This window comes from Camelus dromedarius, chromosome 9 (genome assembly GCF_036321535.1).
Source record: "Camelus dromedarius isolate mCamDro1 chromosome 9, mCamDro1.pat, whole genome shotgun sequence".
Taxonomy (NCBI): domain Eukaryota; kingdom Metazoa; phylum Chordata; class Mammalia; order Artiodactyla; family Camelidae; genus Camelus; species Camelus dromedarius.
In genome coordinates, this window is record NC_087444.1 from 14,592,890 (window position 1) to 14,606,342 (window position 13,453).

Consider the following 13,453-nt stretch of genomic DNA (forward strand, 5'->3'; position numbering starts at 1 on the left):
AATTTAGCTTATTCTTTAAATGAAAACTTGACTTCAGAAACATTTCAGGACTCTTGCCCATCTCTCAATAATATTTTTTAGTTGTAGATATATTGGTAGTTTAAATAATTCTCCCAGTAGTCTTCAAAGCTTACTGTAATTTTTTAAACTGTATATTCAGTAAGTTCTGAATCCTCTAACTACACCTGAAGATATATGATTTATAGAATTTTTTCCCCATAATTGTTGATCTAAGCTTGACTGATTCCTTAACATTAATGATGGTACTTGATTTTATAGAAGATTGTTAATGATTCTCTTATAGGGGTATCCCCTATTCAAGAAAAAATCTTTAGGAACCGTGAAATTGTGAAGAATTTAATTTAGTTTTGAAGCAGTTTTTTTCATTATTTCACTGAACAAATTAAGTTTCTTTGGAGGTATTTACAATTTGTTTTTGGCTTGAATTAAAAAAAAAACCCTTTTCTGTTTCGTGAGTCAGAACAGGAAATACTCTTTCTTACTGAGTTTAGTTCTTTTTTTAATTTTAGTAGTCCAAGTAGCATTTTCTAATGTTCTAGAGAATGTTTAAACATACAAATAACCCATTAACTTTAAACATCTGAGGGCTTTTGTTTTGGTTAGGTTTTTGTACTGTACAGTGTGCGGTTGATTTAGTATTAAATTTCAGAAATCTTTAATAAAGAGTAGCATTTCCATTTTTTTTTTTTTACAGTTTGATTTTGGCAGAATTAAAGCAAACCCTCCCTTTTTTTTGAATGGAAGTTCTAGGGATTGAACCCAGGACCTCATACATACTAAACATGCACTCTACCACTGAACTATACTCACCCCCAATTTTGGTAGAATTAAAACCTCTTCTGTGTAGTGTATGTAGTGTATATTGTCCTGTGCTTGGTTCACATTTTTTTCTCATTATCATTTCTGTGACATTGATGATCTGATTTGTTCTGCCACTTTAGAGAGGTTCAGAATCTACTTTTGGCAAGAAACTAATTTATTCAGTTGACTTGCTGTGCACATGAGTGGCTTTACTAGGTAAAAATAAAGGTGTATTTTACTTATTTAGTTACCTAAATGATTTGGATAGAATATCTCAAACCAACTACATTCCAACTCAGCAAGATGTTCTGCGGACAAGAGTGAAGACCACAGGCATTGTGGAAACACATTTCACTTTCAAGGACCTGTACTTCAAGTAAGTCATTAGCCTTTTTCTAGATATACCAAACACAAGTATCTTTCCTTTAGTTAGTTTCTCTTCATCGGGATAAAGTTTCTCTAAGCAGTATTCCTTGATTTAGAAACTTATCATGTTCATCAGCCAGTGTTTGCCTGTTTTAACTGAATCGGGGCCCAAACATTTCTTCTTTCCCCAGATAGCATCAAATATTTGTGTCCATTTGGAGGAATTTAAATTCAAAATTAAATTGTAACGTATCAATAAAAGCAATCATATGATTACCAATTTATTTTATTTTAATTTTATTCTTTTCAGCTGCTTTTTTGTTGGAATCACCACAACAGGTATTGAATGTTTGTTGTGTAGAAGGGTAACAACAATACTAAAAGGATAGAAAGCCAGTGTTTTGATTTAGTTATGTGGCTTTGCTCTGGCATTTTGATATTAAAATAGAAATGCTTTTTTCACCAGTGTCAGTCCTTTCTTTTTGGATTGCACTTCCCTTTAAGTTTAATGGAACAGAGCTAATATTGTCATGGCCTTTGACTGATTTGTGCACAGTATCATGTACAACTAAGTTCTTAATACAGTGCAGAATGGAATATTGATCTGGGAAATAAAGATATTTTGGGGAGTTATGACATATAAATAATTACTGTTTTAGACAGAAAATCCTCTGTACAGCATCGGCATTAGTAATTCTGAAATAGGCTTCAGCTTGTCTCTGTTAATGGTCCTTTGTAAATAATAGAACTGTCTTTTTGGTTCCTGTTTTCTGCTTTTGTGACCTTTGAGATAGGAATAAACTTTCCCTCTTCAATATATGATATATCCTTTTTAGCTACCTCAGTATCTTTGTAGAATGTGATATTCAGCATTGTTGCATGCAAATGTAGCTTCTACCTGAGATACTCTGTTTTCTTTTCTCTGAAAAAAATTGCTTCACAGGATTTGCAAAATCTACACTGAGTTTAGGTATTACTAGATACTAGTTGATGTCTTGTTATCTGTTTTTTAATTTAAAAAATTATAGTTTTTAAAAGTTGCTTTCCAATTACAGTTATTACAATATATTGGCTATATTCCCCGTGTTGTACAATACATCCTTGAGCCTATCTTATGCCCAGTAGTTTGTACCTCCCACTCCCCACCCTCAACTGGTAACCACTAGTTTGTTCTCTATATTTGTGAGTCTGCTTCTTTTTTCCTATATTCACTAGTTTGTTGTATTTTTTAGATTCCACATATAAGTAATACCATAAATATTTGTCTTTCTCTGTCTGACTTATTTCACTTAGCACACTGCCCTCTAAGTCCATCCGTGTTGCTGCAAATGGCATTATTGCATTCTTTTCTATGGCTAAGTAGTAGTCCGTTGTATATATATAACACATCTTTGTTACCCATTCATCTGCTGATGGACACTTAGGTTGCTTCTATGTGTTCACAATTGTAAATAATGTTGCTATGAACATTGGGGGTGCATGTATCTTTTTGAATTAGTGTTTTTGGGGTTTTTTGACTATATACTGAGGAGTGGAACTGCTGGGTGATATGGTAGTTCTACTTTCAGTTTTTTGAGAAACTTCCATACTGTTTTCCACAGTGGCTGCACCAATTTACGTTCCCACCAACAGCATACAAGGTTCCCTTTTCTCCATATCTTCATCGACATTTGTTATTTGTAGGTGTGGTTTTGTGTTTTTTTTTAGTGTTAGCTTGAGGCTTTGAAATCTTAATACAGCAATACAGATTTGAGACCTGGTGCAGGAAAATAGCAGTTCTGCTGAGTATTTTTAGACTAGAAGAGCTGCTTATCATTAGTGCTGATGAATTTGTTTAACGAGAGTGGCAGAGGCTCCGTAGATGATCAGCTGTGAGACTGAGTGAGGTGTCCCTGGGTGCTGTCAGATTAGTAATCAGTGTGTAATTTATGTTGTCGCCTTTATTTATTTAGTGTGGGAAAATTTTTTGTTGATGTTGTCATAAATTAATCTTTAGTTAGGTAAATCGTACTGTTCTTATGTCAGGATCAATAGCCAGATCTTATAAAGGTGCTGCACCCACTTTATTGTTGGCATGTAGATATCTGATTATGAAGTACTATCACTTCTTCCTTTTCCTCTTCTCTCTAGGCAAAACCACTATCCATTTATTCAGTCATTTATTGAGCATCTGCTATATGCAAGGCATTGTGTAATTGCTTACTTGCCTCTCAGTTATGAGGTAATGTTTATAAAATGTTGATATGTTAGTGAATGGTACTGTAAATGTTAATATGTGCTAAAAGCCCACCTTGGGAACTTCACAGTGTTCTATCAATTTTATGAACTTTATAGAAAGAAATGGAGGAGCAAACTGAAATTATTGGTGTACCAGTGTGTGTCTCCTCTTGAATGATGAATGGTGAAATATATGATGTTACCTTTCCTAAAACCAATAATATGACCTTATATTAAGGCCAACTTGTGACAGATTGCCTCATTTCAGGTGCCATGATTAATGGTTGAAAAGAACTGGGTAAGAGTAGCCAAAAGAAAAAGTTGGGTCATGAAAAATTGAGATGACTGTTCTCTTTCAAATATACATTGAGAAATTACTCAACTATGTCTTATTTCTGTCAACCTCTAGAGGGAAGATTCTCTGGAAATAGACCCCTAGTCACTGTAGATCTGACACACTGAACCAGCTTGGCAGAGTTTAACCTTTGAAAATGTTATCATTGTCATAGAACATATGTCTTAAGAGTATCTAACCATTTGTCCGCATACCTCCTCAGACCCTAGTACCAGCTAAAAGACAAGGCAGTGCAGGTTCTCCTTTTACAACAGGAGGTAGATAAGGACACTGCTGTCAGAAGTTCAGCAGTTGACTCAGGATATCAAGTAGGCCACCCAGAAGGGAGTAGTGGACTAAAACTAATCTGGAGTGGAACATAAAGTGTGTGAACAATTGAGACTTTGTTATTAATTATGTTAAAATAAGACTTGGAGTTGGGAAATACTGGTTAAGTTTTGTGTTTAGATACTGGGTTTGTAGAGTCCTACCATAAAATATAATTTACTTTTTTCCATAATTAATCTAATATGTCTTCCTTAAAGTAAAGAAAATAATCTCAATTATACCTCAATTTTTTTTAAAGAAAGAAACAAAAAGTAAGGAAACAAACTTTTGAATTGGTAGAGCTATGGAAGTAGAATGCAAGTTGAGGATTTATATTTTTTCATTTTTCTTTTTTAACTAAAGAGATAAACCATTTTGAGAGGTAGAGTAGTGCTGTGGGTAAGAGCTTTGGTGCTGGAGTTAGAGTTCCAGTCTCCATCTCTTGTAGTGGGCAAATTATTTAACATCTGTGCCTTAATTTCTTCATCTGTAAAATGGGGAAAATAATACTGCTGACAGGAGTGTTACGAGGGTTAAATTAGTCACTGTAATTTAGGGTGTTTAGGGTAGTGTCTGCCACCAGTAAACACACAGTAAATATTAGTTGTTATTATTATTGTTACTATCCTAAGTAGTATTACTCAGCTTTTCATTTTTCCTGTCTTTTTTCCCTCCTTTAATCCATTCAGTGCTTACTCTGCTGACTTTTGGCACGTCTGATATAAGCTTTGATTGTGAGGAAGCTCAGCTATTTATCTAAAATGAGAATTTTTCATTCTTAATTTAATTTTCTCATTATGTTCTCTTTTACATTTAACCACAGATAATTATTTTTATTATGTTTTATCTGCTCCTTGTTTGTCTTTTTTTTATTATAAACAGGGTTTTGAATGTGCAATAGTAAGAAATCACCTAACCATTTCAGTTTAGGAAGGGGTGTGTGTGTGTGTGTGTGTGTGTGTGAGAGAGAGAGAGAGAGAGAGAGACCTTGTTGAAATTGTGCTTTCTTTCCCCGTACTCAGGATGTTTGATGTAGGTGGCCAAAGATCAGAACGAAAAAAGTGGATTCACTGTTTTGAGGGAGTGACAGCAATTATCTTCTGTGTGGCTCTCAGCGATTATGACCTTGTTCTGGCTGAGGACGAGGAAATGGTATGTTGGAGCTTCTGGTAAATAAAAGGTCTAATGTAGGCAGAAAATGGAAAATAACCCTTAGGAAGACTTTGTGCATCCATTTACTCATTGAACCAAAACTTAATATCCTTACTTTTTCTCCTTGTCAGTGCAATTAGATTTGCAAAACATTGATCCATGTCCTATTAACGCATAAGAGATAGGATAACACATTGTGTATGTGGGCAGGATTAAGTCCCCTTGTTAGCCAGTCCTTACACCCACCTTTCAACCTCCAAGAATTACAGAAATGAGGGCTGACTCAGCTTTTGTGTTATCAGTGTCTGACTTGTTTCTGTGATTCAGTGCTTTTAAAACCTGTTGGTCTGTTTTTTTCATGAAGTTCATCTACTTTTAGTTTGCTACTGACCTGTCATCCTTTATTTCTTTTTCAGAACCGAATGCATGAAAGCATGAAGCTGTTTGACAGCATTTGTAACAACAAATGGTTTACAGACACTTCAATCATTCTCTTCCTCAACAAGAAAGACCTTTTTGAGGAAAAGATAAAGAGGAGTCCATTAACTATTTGTTATCCAGAATACACAGGTAAGGGATCATGAAAAATTTTGTTGGAGGTACACATGTTAGATCCAAATTTTAGTGATCTTTCTACAACTTGTATTTTGTTTTGAACAATGTGTGGTTCTCCTTAGGGAAAGTGTTCACTGGTGGTGGTATCAACATTAAGCATGTGATTAAGACCCGTTAAGTCTAAAGTGCTATTCCAGACATAATCGAGTTTACAGTGTTTATTTTATATTCCTCTCCATTTTTTGAGGCAACTAGAGAAAGATAAAAATCAAAATTTGATGTAAATATATTCATAAAATACAAGGGTAAAATACAGATTCTTGTTATACTCAGGAATCTGACATTAGTTGTAGAAAGAGAGAATTTCCTTTTAGTATAAAGAATTTCCTTTTAGTATAAAATGTTCATTAATAGAAGAGCAAAAGAAGTGGTTACCTCAATGGGATCAATGTAGTCTTTTTCTAGAGGAAATGACACTTGGAGTGAGATGTAACAGGATGAACTAGAAATCATCAGGCAGATGGGGAAATAAAAACATTTTAGAAAGAGGGAATAGTGTATATGAATAATTATGAAGTTAAAAAATGACATGATTTGTTCTGGAACCTAGGAGGAGTTTGGTATTGCTGGAACTTAAAGTGGTGGGGAGGAGTGGGCAGGGATGGCCATGGAGGGCATTGTGTCTCATGCTGAGACAGTGGGGAGCTACTGAAGGATTTTCATTGGGGTACATGATGTAGTAGAAACTGTGCTTTAGAAAGATTATGTGATGAATGGCAATATAGATATTAGGGGAGTTGAAATAGGACTCTCTTAGGATGCAGATAGAAACTTCTGGTGACGATACAAGGATATATCATATTAGTCACAGAAAGAATGCAGATGGTTCTTAAGGATGCAGTTAGAATTAGGAAATAGAAAGCTGTCAAGAACTCTGGAAGCACCTCTTTCCCCATCTCTTTTTCTCTTCTTCTCTCTATATCGTCTATTCATTCGCTCCTTACTAATTTTCTCTGCTACTCGGTTTATGTGAAACGTTGGCCCTGCTACAGTTTCTATGTCTCTTCCATTCAAAACTAGGCTAGACTAGGGTTGGTTGCTGTGAGGTTCAAATTCCTGAGAGAGAGATTCTGGCCAAGGTGATGTCACAAAAACCCTTTCTGTAGTCAGTCAGTCAAGGTCAGAGATAGAAACGTGAGTGCCAGGGCTGTACCCTGTGCCCTTTAGATCAGAGTTGAGTATTTCCAGGAAAGGAGAACTGTTGTTAGTTGAGCAGACATTAAATGCTTGGTATAACAAGGTGAAAGGTGTAGCTAGGGTAAGGAAGTGAGAAGAGTCAAAAGTATTCCAGAGTTCTGTCTTGATTGAGGGCTGGTACTGTGATCTGAATTCCTACTTAGGAATGTTGGTTTTGAAGTATCTGTGGAACATCCAGATGGAGATATCTAATAAGTAGTTATATATGTGGCCTTGGAGCTTGGGGAGAGGTTATGGGTTAGTAACAGGTATTGAATTGGGGTCATGTGTAAATAAAACATGGAAATGGATGAGATGACCTAGCACGATTATACAGAATAAGGAGAGAAAAGAATAGAATGAGAGTACCAGCTTCTGTTGGCAGGAGAGAAAGAAAAGTTTGTATAGGATACAAAGAGAAGAGTCTGGAAAGCCAAAGTATCAAGCTAAGAGGATAGTTTGAGGAGTGGTGAACAATGTCATGTGCAAATAAATAAAATAACATTTTGAAAATGGCCCCTTGAGTTAGCAATCAGGAGATTGTTGACTGTTATGGGGAGCATTATCAGTGGAATGATGAGAGTAGAGCCAGAAACAGTGAGTTACTGAGTGGGAAGCGAGGAAATGAAGACAAGTATAGCCTGCTTTTGAGCAGCTTAGATTACAGGGGAAGGAGGGATCTGAAAATGTTTATAGACTTACAGGTCAGATACTGAAGCAAAAAAGAAGTTACACAAAGTGGATGTAACTGATGGAGCAAGATTTGTAAGCGGGTGGGAAAAGAAGGAATCAAGAGTAGGTAGGATAAATGGATAAACATATTGTGTGGTATGTCTGTACAGTGTTCATTGGCACTGAAAAAGAACAAAGTACTGATAACGCTACAAATTCAATGAACCTCATAAACATACTAAATGAAAGAAGCCAAACAGAAAAGTTCACACTTTTATATGATTCCTTTTATGTGATATACCCAAAATAGACAAATCTTTACATACAGAAAGCAGATTGGTTGGAGATTAACAGGATATTGGTGCAAAGGGAAATGGGGAAAGATTACTTAATGGGAATGGGGTGTTTTTCTGGAGTGGTGGAAAAGTTTGAAACTAGAGAGACGTGATGATTGCATAACATATAAATAAACTAAATGACACTGTATTGCAAACTTATGTAACTTTCATTTCAACTTTTGAAAAAAGAGTCTAGACAGAGCAATTGAATTTTGAACCAGAAAGAAGACATCTCTAAGACCAAAGGTACAAATGAGTGCAGATACAGGTAACTTTTTAAGCGAGGTTGTGGGCTAAAAAATTGAGATATAGTTTAAAGTCCTATGACCTCTGTTTTCTTGAGGAAGTTAGAAATGTGGTCATCTGTTCAGAGTGAGAAGGGAGATGAGAGTTGGGTAAGTTTATAGAAAGTAGCCAAGTTCTAGGATGGGAGAGAAATCTTACTTAAGACAAGTAAAAGGATTGACGTTAATGTTCAGCAGGGAATCTTCACACATATCAAAGAAGCCTCAGGCTATTTCAAGCATCTGCCAAACGATCTTCCTTCGGTTCTTTAAATATTCTGTTTAAATAATAGTCATTTCTTTCTTAAGCTTTTGTTACTTAGTCTTCTTTACATACTTACGTGTTATTTTTTTTCATGCTTAATGTCACTGAAAACAGCCCCTAGTTCAGAGGAATGACTGTGTGTATTGTCTTTGCGTTTCCCTCAGGCTGTTCTGAAGGCTCACAATAGACAAGCTGGTGTAGGAAGCAGGCAATTAAGAGTGCTAATTACAAATGTTGTTGGAAATAGGGTTTACTTTTGGGTCCTCTCATTTGAAAAAATAACAGATTTATTGAAATACAATTCACATACCATAAAATTCACCATTTAAAAGTGTACAATTCAGGCCCCTTTCCCTTTTTGCATCTGCTGGTTTACCTTTGGTTATTTAAATGATTGCCTTAAGACTCTGAGGTTAAACTCCTTAAAATTGGAATGATTTTGAAAAGAAGTCCGGCTTACTGTTTTGAATTGTTTATTTCAGCATCACTCCAAGGAGCACACGTTCTCTGACCTTTTAAACAATTGTGTTCTTCTAGAAATGCATCCTCCCTAGTTTCCTTTTATACTTTCTAGATTTTTTTAGCTAAAAATTCTGAATGAAAGAGAAACAAAAGTTTTTTTTTCTGAATCTTTGTGATAATTTTGTTTTACTTATGAGTAAGCGAAATTGTTATGTCGTCATCATTACTCTCAAGAAGAATATGATTATAGAGAAACCTAATGATTATAGAAAAGTAGAAATCTGTTTATATTCATTTGGGTCATATTCCCTCTCTCCATAAGTAAATGGTGATGGCCTGACTTAGTTGACTCTAGGCAGCTGTAATAATTTGAACTGAGGATATTGGGTGTCTGCTTCAGGTTCCAATACATACGAAGAAGCAGCTGCTTACATTCAGTGCCAGTTTGAAGATCTGAACAGAAGAAAAGATACCAAGGAGATCTATACCCACTTTACCTGTGCCACAGATACCAAGAATGTGCAGTTTGTTTTTGATGCTGTTACAGATGTCATCATTAAAAACAACTTAAAGGAATGTGGACTTTATTGAAGAGTATGGATGTTGATAAAAGGTAAAGCTTTAGACAGTTTATTTAGAGTGCTGTAGTGATGTCTCTTGACTTTGTAAACTTTTTCTAATTACAGATGTTCTTCTTTTCTAGTTATTACAGTGTGGAGTGTTGAGACCAGACTTCTTTTGCTGTCTCATTGGGCAGCTGCAAGCATGAACGGGACCAGGGAATGGCAGCAGCATGCAGAATCTTAGCACTCTTTAGCACAATCTTCTGTATTAGGGAACTCTTAATTGACACGAGATGCTAAAGTCAGACATTGGAATTGGAACAACTGTAAAGTATGATTCAGTCATCAATACATCACTTGGATTTCACAATCACAAATGTTTAGGGCAGATGTGAAGTTGAGGTGCTGCATTCCAGAACTTCAATATGTAGCTTATTTTTTTTTCCCTTCTTAACAAACCACCAGTAGTTCATTTTTAAAGTTTTTTTTTTCATCAAGGGAAGAATAACTTCACTAAATTTTATTTCTTTGCAAAAGAATCTTTATTAAAACACAAACAATCTTAACTATGCACATGATGTGACCAGATCATCTTGAAAATATTCCTCTTAGTAGGAACTGTTTGTTTTTAACTCTTGGTATGGTCAGAATATAGTATTTCCATAATTACTTAATTCTTTACAATTATTGGGGCTCTACAGCTTTTTTGGATGAAATTTATGTCACTATCCTGTTCCAAGTACCATTATGGTTTCTAAATAGTAATTACATTGAAGAGTTCTGTAATAGGATTCTAGCTCTCTCTTTTTTTTTTTTTTAAACTTATGTTTTTTTTTTTAAACTTACGGTTAAAGGTTGACCTGGTTTAAGCTGATTACCAAATTACTAGATAAATGCTATACAGTATGATAAAGTCAACTTCTCAGATACAGCTGCACCCAGGGCAGCTGTCAATTAGAAATGCAAATTACAAAATTTGAAACAGAACTAGTGACTTTGCTGCTACGTATCTGCTAAATTGACCACTTTGAATCTTGCTTGTTTGTCTCAGTTATAGGGAGTTTTGTAAAAGATGCCCCTTGTTTTCCATCTTCCATGACCTTTTCTGTTGGGAAACATCTAAAGTGTATTAACAGTGCATGCTTTTACTTTGTCGATGTGGTGCCAAATCCCTGTTTGCCATTGTTTTCATTGTAGCAATGTTAATTGTAGTGATCCTTAGTCAGTACCTTCTTTTGCTGAAACTATTGATTTTGGGACTTTTTTCCACTTTGCCGTGTGTACAGATTTTAATCTGTTATAGTTGGCAGCAGTATTAAAATGGTGAGTAAAGAGTCCAGGTTTGTTCCTGTTTGTAACTAGTCCTTTCTGGAAATATTTTCTTCTGTTTTTTTTTAATTTTAATTTTTTTTTGCCCCTGCTGAGTGTGCTTTGGCCTTTGTCTGAGAATGGGTTTAGGTAGAAGGGTTCCTAAGGTCTAGTCTTTTCGGTGTAATAGTATTGTTGAATCTCGGCCTGACTGAAGGTCTTATGTCATATCTGTGTAAGTGATCTGTAGTCATAACCCATTTTCCAGATTTACATTTTGGTTGTGTAGAGAGCTTTACTCAACTCAGCCTACAGGTCCTTTTGTACAATGTACAGCAAATGTCATCAAATACTGAATGGTCCATTGGAGGAAGGCAAATGAAGAGAATGCATGTTGAGCATTCCAGATCAGTTAAGCAGTGCCTTTTGAGATCCAATCTTTTTGGATTGGATTCCATTTTATCTTTTGATGTGACCTTTCATTAATTTTTAAAAAAAAGGTTGGTGGTCATCAAAGCTGGTTCAGAAAGCAAGCCACAGCACTTCAGTGCCTTTATTGATAGGTTTTTTTTTTCCTTTTTGGGGAAAAATAAAACTATGCAGACGGTATAATTGTATTATCTAACAAAAACATTTTTTTTAATATTGGGAAACTGGATCTAAAAGAAAGAAAGTTATCAGCTTCAATTGGTGATTGACTTCTGCCCACAATGTAAATAGGGTTGATAGTTCTTACTTGTTCGTTTTGAGTATATCTTTTTCTCATTGTATTCTGTAATGTAGGATCATCTGGAAATGAGAACTAGTGGAATGTTGTTTTGACTGTAGTCTTTCTCTAGTCCAGGCTAATAGGCTGGTGTTGTTGATAACCCAAAATAAGAGATAATCCAAAAAAATTAATTTTACTTTGAAATGCATTTTGTATTTTCATTTGAACACAGATGTCCACTTTTTTGCCTCTACACCATTTACATTTGTCTTGTGTTTACAGGAAGATCACCTCCTAACCCACCATCCCAAATAATTTAGCTAAATGCACATTCCTTGATGACACAGGGACACAATTTCAGTCAGTGGTTTTCAGATATGCCTTAAGTTAAAATCTCCTGGATCCATCTCAGAGATTGACTCTTGGCTGATAGGCTGGCGTTCGATAATTTTGAAAAATAATTCTAATCATGAGCCTTACAAATCACTATTGTATTTTGAAATAAAAGGTCTTTTCTTATAGCAGAGCCATAATGTAGGGATGAAACATCGTATTGACTAGCCTGGAGGAAAAACGGTTGATATTTGTAATCAAAGAAATGTAAAAGTTGCCTTGTGTCTTTTCAGTGGAGAGTACTGGAGATTTGTGATGGATCATGTTTCAGAATTCAGGTGGCCAGGCTTTGGACCATCTAAGAAATCAGCACATTTAAGAAAATTAAGTTTTAACAAATAAAGAACAGTGAATAGACCCCAGCAGGAAGGACTGCAACAATAGCTTTGTCAATAGTCACATCTTCTCTACCTGATTAAAACCCTGGGCTTTACACTAGGCTATGTATAAAGAGGAAGTATTCTGCTCCTTAATGGCCAGTCTTCTCTAACCTTATGCTTTCATTCTTGTAGCAGATTTCACCTCCTGGCATGAAAATTCCAAGAACTTTTACAGTTATTCATAAGTGGATCTTGAGATGACTTTTTCATCTTGAACAGTTTGAATTCTAAACCTCTAGCTCAGTGTATCATACTGATGGATTGTTTTTCATAAGGTGCTGCATTCTAAGAATAGATGGACCAAATTTTTAAAAACTCTTTTCTTGCCTCGTTTATTTTTTATTCTCTTATGTATTCTATTTGTGTTTTGTTACATGCACCTTTTGGACTATTTAAAAATAACTGCTGGTTCTTCTAGTTTATTTGCCCACCTTATATTCTTATACCCTGGTCTCTGTTCTCTGATTTGTAGCCGTGACTTTCTTTGGACACTGTTTGCCTGACCTGACTAGTTGCTTTACATATTTATCCATTAGCTTAGCATAGTTCTGGAGTTTCCTGCTGCAGAGCTCCTTGCTATATTGACAGTTACATGTAAGTTAGTCTCTCATCCAGTTAAAAAAAAATCTCCTTTAGTTGACTTTTTTTCCCTTTCAAATGTTAAAAAAACAACAGTCCTACTCTACTCATTGATATAAACCTAAAATATTACTAATTCCCTTTACTCTTACTACTTGTGAAATCTTTCATATGTGATACTGACTTTAAGAGCAAAATTAATCTCAATTTCCCTATACTGCCAGGTAATTTTTATGTTCTATTTTAGGCTTCAAAGTTCAAATCAGAGATCTGCCCTGAAACAGCTGCAGCTCTTCACGTAACTGTGACCATCCAAGCCCAAGAGAAACCAAGGTTGCTTAGAGGCCTGTAACTGAAAGTTGGTCTTGATATTAGCTATCAGGAAGTAAAAGATTTAAGTGAGGTGTACTGGAGAACTAACTTCCAGGATGGTCAAGATCCTTGTTCCTTTACCTTTGTTTAGGTTTTAAGTAACCTTTTGTGAAGTTCTG

The 13,453-nt window shown here is 35.3% G+C and overlaps 1 protein-coding gene across 1 annotated transcript in view; it reads left to right on the plus strand.

The window, feature by feature from the left end:
- The window catches only part of GNAI3 (G protein subunit alpha i3), a 38,223-nt gene extending 26,409 nt beyond the window's left edge, over positions 1–11,814 (plus strand). Inside the window, exons 5-9 of the mRNA XM_031457758.2 lie at positions 1,070–1,198; positions 5,089–5,218; positions 5,635–5,788; positions 9,431–9,643; positions 9,734–11,814. Of these exons, the coding sequence (XP_031313618.1) occupies positions 1,070–1,198; positions 5,089–5,218; positions 5,635–5,788; positions 9,431–9,621 (604 nt within the window). The 3' untranslated portion in view covers positions 9,622–9,643; positions 9,734–11,814. The remainder of the gene's footprint in view (positions 1–1,069; positions 1,199–5,088; positions 5,219–5,634; positions 5,789–9,430; positions 9,644–9,733) is intronic.
- The last annotated feature ends 1,639 nt before the right edge of the window (positions 11,815–13,453 follow it).